Source organism: Cyprinodon variegatus, unplaced genomic scaffold (assembly GCF_000732505.1).
Source record: "Cyprinodon variegatus isolate N-32 unplaced genomic scaffold, C_variegatus-1.0 Scaffold153, whole genome shotgun sequence".
Lineage (NCBI taxonomy): Eukaryota > Metazoa > Chordata > Actinopteri > Cyprinodontiformes > Cyprinodontidae > Cyprinodon > Cyprinodon variegatus.
This window is the reverse complement of record NW_015150606.1, coordinates 218062-226297: the sequence shown is the minus strand read 5'-3', so window position 1 is coordinate 226297 and position 8236 is coordinate 218062. Positions and strand designations below refer to the sequence as shown.

Below are 8236 nucleotides of genomic sequence, written 5' to 3'. Positions count from 1 at the left end.
GGATGGATGGATGGATGGATGGATGGATGGATGGATGGATGGATGGATGGATGGATGGATGGATGGATGGATAAATGTTGAGGTTTGCTTTCAGTATTATTGTTTTAGATTTTATTCCCAGAACGCACCAACCTCTGGAATTTATTTCCTGAAATTTAACTGGTTTATTTTTGTTTGCTTTGTTCTGTTTTTTTTTTATTTGTTTGTTTTTTATTTGACCCAAAACCTTCAAGATTAAGTTTACACGGAAACTTTTTGCATTCATATAAAACTATTTTCATTTTTTTCTGAACCCAGAATAGGCTTTTCTGGAACTCCGTACAGGGCTTCAGAGATCTAGAAACAACATTTAAATAAGAATATTGATGGTTACCCTTTGTCGTATTTTGTACATATTCTTGGCCAGGATGTCATGCATTTTCAGAATGTCCCCAGTCTTAAACTTCTTCTTCGGCCGAGTCGCCTCCTTCTTCTCATCACTGAAATAATGGAGAAACAATAAACAGAGAGAGAGTGATGAATATAACAATTTATCACTACTGCTTTCATTAAGATGGACACAGAAGATGGCAGTTTCCCTCTAGATGGAAAAAAAAAGAGCTTCATGATATGCAGTGAAATTAGATTTGCTATGAACATTTCAAGCATTTAGTTGATGCACTCATTAGAATATTGATTATACACTTTCCAAGTCTTGCTCAAATGGTTTCCATCTGCTGTTTTATCAAATTAAACATCACTTTATGTAGCATGTTCGGCTCTGAAGATGTTGTTGCACCGTAACCTGAAAAAGTTATCATAGCTTAAACATTTTAAGGTAATCAGTTACTCTAATATGTTTAATTTGATTGATCTAAAACTAATTTCATTAGAAATTAAATTTCACGATTCTCCATTTAGATTTGTTTGAAATAGTTTATTACATCAGCTCAAAACATTCTGCCTTCTACTTTTTGAATTTTTTTGTAATATTAACTAAAGCTTTTTACTTTGTGTGGACTTTTGTTTTAGTATGTTTGTTTCGTTGTTCTTTATCGTTACCACAAATGCATCCAACACTACATCAATATACTATGGAGTCAATTTTGTCCCATTATTATTAAAAGCAAAAAAAAATGTAAATGAAATAAATGCAAGGGAAAATATTTTACAAATAATAAAAAATATACTAACAAAAATATTTAGAAAGTAACTTTGCTGTTTTCTGAGACTTTTTTTTTTTTTTTATCTTATGTATTTTTATATTTTTTAATGTTATTTCATTATTTGTATTTTACGGAAGCCAAGAGCGGTCGTGTTCGTTTTCATGGTGGTTTTTTCTAGAAATTGAGTTAATTTTCTCATTATCAAAAGATAACGAAAGCCGTTTTCACGTAACTAAATGATAATTTTCTCAACAGAAAGCCGTTTTCTCATCATAACGAGATGACTGGTGTGTTAAAACTGATTACATCCTACAATACCACAACAGCAGGAGCGGATTTATAAGTCATGCTAGCCTATGTGTAATTCTGTAAATAATCCTGTGTTTAACTTTTATGAAACAGGACAACATTGTTGGATTGATGATTTGCTTCCACTTCTGATTCATAAGCAATTAGACCTATGCCACCAGCGCGCTAGCGTCGGTGTTTTCTGCACAGCCTCGGTGTTCCACCTGAAACGGGTATAAGATGCAAAGATCCAAAATGATTCCAGATTAAAGATTTTCATTTAAAAACAGTCAGATTTGTTTTCGACTGTATTACATGCATCCAATCATCCTCCACAACCTGACAATGCGTGAAAAAAAATAGGAAACTAAAAAAAACGGATTTATTGCGCAACTATTTGCACCACAGGCATGGATGGACTGGGAATCCAGAACTGTAGGCAAGCCTCAAATGAGTTAATCATCTCGTTATCTCGAGAAATCAATAGCTGCTTTCTCATGATAACGAGATTATTATCTCATAAAAATAAAGTTGTCTATGACCGTTTCTGTAGTAGTTCTTTGATGAGCACATTGACCATTAAAAATGTTGTTCGCTAACATCCACATAGACCAATAGAAATACATTTTCGCTGCTCGTTCCAAAGGACAGCTTGCCCTTAGAAGTGAAGAAAACGTGATCTGTAAAAAGCTAAATTGAATAAAGCGATTTATAAAACTGAATTAAAATATCTGAAATTAAAAAACAGATTAGAAAAATGAAAAAATTTAAAATATAAAATATCAGTGGAAAGAATTTTAAAAAGTAAATCTAAACAAAATATAATTTTGCTGGAGGTTTCTTCCTGTTAAAAGGGAGTTTTTCCTCTCCACTGTCGCTACAAGCATGCTTAGTGTGAAGGATTGTATTTGAGTCAATGAGTCGATGCAATCAACTGGTTTTCCTCAGATAGAAAACTTTGTATCAATTTGACTGTATGATCTGGTTGAACTGTAAAGTGCCTTAAGATGACATGTGTTGGGAATTAGCGCTATAGAAATAAACTGAATTGAATTGAATTTGAAAACAAAAACTTTGACAGGAAAACAGCAAACTTACTCTAAACAACAATCTTTAATAAAATGGTTTTCAAAGCTTCATTTCTGGATTAGTTCTATTTCTCATTTCTATTTACAAAATTTGTTTTGTTTTTTTTTTCAAATTTCATACTAATGCAAGAAAATGCAACCAAATTTACTCCATATATTAACATTTTAGTCCCTTCAATGTTATCATATTATTAACAACGCTCACTCATAATTTCTTTAAACTTTTAACAGCTGTTGGTATGATGTTTTTCCTCATCTCCCAGTCAGCAAACTCCAGATTTTAACTTTAAAAGAGTTTTTAAAAAAAACAATCCACTGGCATTTTTTTTTTCAAGTTTGAAGATGCATCTAGGAAGCTTTTTCAATTCAAAATGTCGGAATTAGCATTAAGTTCTAGGCTTTATACCAAACAAAGCCTTTTCTTGGCTTAGAAAACATGTAAATTGAACCAAAAGAACGGGTCCGTCCCTTAGGAATGGGGAGTCATTTGGGTTTTTTGTTAGCCTGCAACACCTGCTACTGGTCTATGCCTCTGAAAGGGGGCCGTTACAGGGAATTGTTGGCCCGGCTGAAAAGGCAAAATGTTTTAGACATTTTGAAGCCTGCAATGCCTCAACCACCCAGTGGTCTGTACTTGTGAGAATGTAAGAACAATAAAACAAAAAGCAAAAAATAAAATTAAATAAAAACAAAAAACGAAAATCAAGTGACGCACCTTAAAGATACAATGGACGGCGCTGCGCTGATGTCTCCCATTGATGTGTCAAAGAGCTCAATGGCATTTTGAAGCTCCAGCTTCTTATACAGAGACACTATACTGGACTCTGCTGTGTTGTCTCGCAGCAGGATGCGTCTCAAAATGCGATCGTTGAACTTTTTAAACCTGTCACACAGACATTAGTGATAGAAGGTTACAGATGTCTGCTTTTTTTGTGTTCGCTTTGGATGGAACTGAATCCTTACTTGTCTTTCCAGTAGTAGTGACCCCACTGTCCGCACAGGTCCTCAACGCCACAGATAAGGTGCTCCATCGTCTGGAAAAGTAATCTTTTATTTTATTTATTTGATTAAGAAACCCCTCCAGTCTTTGCCATAACAGAGACTATTTTTTATGGGGTCCACTTGACAAACATTACAAAAAAATCTAAAATTGAACTTAACATTACAAAAGGAGACCTTAAAACATACAAAATGAAGATTGATAATAAGCAGACAATAATCTTTACTTAGATAATAAATTAATTCTTTCCATCATTTCAATTTTGTTTTATTATATGTCATAGATTTTGTTATGATTCTTTCCAATATGCAATCAGCAATTGATTTAGCTACAAAAGGCTGCATGTTACAATAATATTTTTTCTTTATATATAGCTGGTTGGTTTATGGCCACTGAGAGACTTTTATTCAAAATTGAATCAATTATAAACTACAAAAACTCCCGGAGAGAGCAGGCCTCTCGCAAGACGCAGATTTTACCTCATATTTATTTTTTCATTTTTTTATTTATTTATTTGACAGGGACAGTGTACATTAAAAAGCATTCCTGCAAATGCACCAGAATTATCCAAAAGACTATTTTTCATCTGTTGTCCCTGGACAGATCTTAAAATTGTCTACCTAAAAAAAAAACCCACAACAGTAAGCCTGCTACAATGAAAAATACAAATATAAAAAGAAATTTAAAAAACTATAACTCCTCAAAACTGATTTAAAAATACAGAATAAGTGTCCGCTGGACTACAGAGGTTCATAAAATAGAATAAAACATCTGTGACCAAGATCTATGGCTAAAACTGGCACATGATGTGGATCATTACAAAATTTTAATGGACGGTTCTTTGGCATGAGGGGCACCTTTGGGCAAAATCTCATTAAAATCTGTTCATAACTGTTCAAGTTTTCCTGTATGCAGACGGACAGACAGACACACAAACACAAAAACTCAACTAAAAAACTCCCTCCATGATAGAGTTAAATACATATTCCATAAAATAAGTCAATTTCTAGACTTAATTCAATAGATTTTGATTAATTACGATTTATCTTTTTTTTATATTTTATTTATTTAACCAATGATTTATTTTAAATCATTTCAATTATTTTAAGAAATATTCCTTTATATCAAGAATACGGAAGAGGATTAGGGCCACTGAAAAAAAAAAAAAGTTTACTGATTTTTACATTTTATTTCAGTTTAACATGGGAAAAAAGTCAGAATTCTGACTTTAATCTCAGAATTTTGGATCTTAATGTAGATGGGCACCACGAAGGAAGAGATGTGTACGGAAGAGGATTAGTACTGAAGAAGATTAGGGCCACTGAAAGAAAAAAAAAAAAAAAGTTAACCGATTTTTAAATTTTATTTCAGTTTAACATGGGAAAAAGTCAGAATTCTGACTTTAATCTCAGAACTCTGAGAAAAAAGTCAAAATTCTGAAATTAAAGTCAGAATTCTGAGAATAAAGTCAGAATTCTGACTTTTTTCCCATGTTAAACTGAAATAAAATTTAAAAATCAATTTCAATTTGAGCTTGTTGTCCACCACCTGCTCAGAAATATACAGTCAATCTTCCTATAGTACTATCTTATTTAAGCTATTGAAAAAACATATAAATCGTTGCATCATCAGCGTAGAGTGTAATATGGGGGAATGAAGGCAGCTACTCACCCTGGTATGGATCTCCACATTAATAGTATTAAGATCTTTGTTGGTTCTTCTAATCTTTATGTACTCAACTATGGGGCGGATGCTGATGCCCTGCAGACAGGAGATGGAACAGAAGCAAACAGATTAATATAGCATAGAAAAATGAATGCTACAACTTTCAAATCTTTATTTGCCAGGAATGCCAAAGGGAAATAACATTATTCTTCCACTACAAAACCATGCATTTTTCATTGACGTAAAAGGTCAATAATATGTAGAAATGCTTTTGTCAGTTGAAAGGACTAAGACTTGGGTTTTCTGCAAGTATGCATGAAAGTTGAGCGATGAGGTTGGGGTTTGCCTACCTGGACAAAAACTGTGAATAAGATGAGAGCGATGGAGGCGGTGACGAACAAGTTCTTCCTATTGATATTGTCCCCCAAAGTGAAAGCCAGAGCGAAGCAGATTGCACCTCGCAGTCCTCCGTACGCCAAGCCAAACTGATCCTTCAAACTGAACCGGATCGTCCGGAGCGGGTTGACAATCTGGGTCAGGACCAGAATACCTTTAGAAGAGGGGGTTTACAAATGGTTCATAAAGTGATGATTGTTGGTTTTACAGAATGAGCAGAGTCTTAGCTGAGCTTCTCACCGAGTCCTCGCCACAAGAAGGCAAAGAGCAGCGTGAACATGACGTAGGCCCAGTTCCACTCATGATCAGTTGTTATGGTAACCACGCCAAGGAAAAAGAAGATGAGCGTCTCGGAGACTGTGGCGAGCATCTTGACAACGTGGCGAATGGTGGTGCAGGACCTCTGGGAAACATTCTCCTCTACGTAATACTTCATGGTTATGGCGCATGTGATGATGCTGCAGGGATGCCAGAAGAAAACACATCAAATGTAGTGTTTTACCCTTCTGTTCATGTACAACAGGTTTATTCAAACTTAAACACAAAAAAAATTACTGTTTTAAAAAATACTTATCATCTCATAAAATACATTTCCACATTGAAAAGAACAAAATATATTCTAAAAACATTCTTAATTTATTTGTTATTTATTTACATCAATTCATGTGACTATACATCATATATATATATATATATATATATATATATATATATATATATATATATATATATATATATATATATATACATATATATATGATTGACTTAAGTATAGCTTCTTTTATTTATCTAATTAATGATTTTATTTTCAGTTATTTATTGTTTTTAAGATATATGTATTTATATTTTTCATTAATTTGTGTTAATTTCAAACTATATCTATTTATTTAAAATTTTATGAAATGCATTCTTTAATATTCAAATTTATGAATAGCATAAAATACACTTGTTTAAGAAATAAAATGTTCTCAAAATAAAACACCAGTATGAAGGAGATACATATTCAAATGTATTAAAAATAAATAACTAAATAAAACAATTAACAAATAAACATATTTATAAATATATAGATCTTGAAATAAACGTTTAATTGATAGATAAACAAAAAATAACAAATAGATTTAAAAAAATCTTGAAGTAAATTGATCAATGATTAAACAAATTAAGCAAAAAAAAGTTTTTAATATATATTTTGCAATATTTCTTGGGTAAGTTTGACATATTTGATGAAATATATAAAAATAAAATATTAACAACCATATTTATAGATCTGTAAACATTCTGTTTTTTTTTTTTTTTACTAAAAAACTCAAACGACCTCAGAAATGCAGGTAACAGCTAAGAACAGCTCAGAAAAGAGTCTCTGGATCAATGAGATCTTATAGGAGAAGGTTTTGCCTACAGTATGGGGATCAACAAGGACAGTTTCACCTTTAGGAGAGGGCTGCTAAGTCATTTTGTGCAGAGCTTGTTCAACTGTGGCAGCAGAGAGTGTTTGTAGACATTGGTGCTGGAAACCACATGGAAAAAGGATGATATATCAGAACAGTGCGGTTTGTGGCCTGTGGCAAATTAACTTTAAAACAACGACAGCTTCTATTACTTCAACTTTAACGATTGACCTCTACGTTTTAGAACAACATTCTCATTGTGGGACCACCAGGACATTTTAGGTCACATAGTTGATTTATCTGTTATCTAATAAAAGCCTTTTACACCTATGAGAGATTTTGAATAATTGAGCAGTCCCTTTCAGAACTCTGTGATTCAATTTGTTCCTCTTTTTGACCACTAGGTGGTGGTAAAGGATTAATTAGCGCCAATGACTAAGTAAGTTCTGTAAATTTACTAAAACTGAACAAATTAGTATAGTATTTACTAATGGTTTGAATTTGTTTGGACTCTCTTTGAAACTGAAAAAATATGTTTTGAATTTTTTATTTATTTATTTTTTTGCTCCACCTGTTTTTTTTTGTTTTTGTTTTTATTGTCCTATTTTATTTTCTCTGCTTTAGATTTTGATGTTTTTGTAAAATAGAAAAACAAGCCTGTAGGTTTGGTATTTGTGAAAATAAAATTATTTAAGTTCTATTTATGCCATTTAATTTATTTTATCTTTTTTTTCTATAGATTTGATATAAATATTGTTATATTTTAGCATATAATTACCTAAAAATATATATTTTTAGAAGCGTTATTTCCTTCTGCTTAAAAACGTTTATTCCAAAGTTCTTAGGTTTTTAAATTGAAATGTCTACGGTAATTTAGTTAACATTTAAGTTTAAGTTTAGCTATATAGCTGTTTAGGTTTGCTTTCAGTATTTTTCAAATGGTATTGTTTCATATTTTATTCCCAGAAATACATTTAACTGGTTTATTTGTGTTTGTTTTGTTTTTTTGTTTGTTTTTTGTTTAGTTTTATTTGACCCAAAACATTCCAGATTTAATTTCCCAGCGTCACAATCCAAACGCACATCAAAATAATTGAGACAATGACACCAAAAAAAGGAAAAATCTGAGTTCCACACGACAGAGTATGCTGAAACTGACAGAGCAAACAGACACACTATTTTCCCCGGATTATGTCATCTTCATACACATTTGGCAGTCACTGCACTTCCGTAACACTCTGAGGCCGCAGAGTTATGTGGAAG

General features: G+C 32.3%; 1 protein-coding gene across 1 annotated transcript in view; it reads right to left on the bottom strand.

Moving 5' to 3' along the window:
• LOC107086446 (sodium/hydrogen exchanger 2-like) overlaps positions 1 to 8236 on the bottom strand; it is a 17601-nt gene that overhangs the window by 1920 nt on the left and 7445 nt on the right. The window contains exons 5-10 of the mRNA XM_015377390.1: positions 5823 to 6040; positions 5537 to 5736; positions 5193 to 5282; positions 3485 to 3555; positions 3237 to 3404; positions 374 to 479 (exon numbers count right to left, since the gene is read on the bottom strand). Coding sequence (XP_015232876.1) covers positions 374 to 479; positions 3237 to 3404; positions 3485 to 3555; positions 5193 to 5282; positions 5537 to 5736; positions 5823 to 6040 — 853 coding nt within the window. The remainder of the gene's footprint in view (positions 1 to 373; positions 480 to 3236; positions 3405 to 3484; positions 3556 to 5192; positions 5283 to 5536; positions 5737 to 5822; positions 6041 to 8236) is intronic.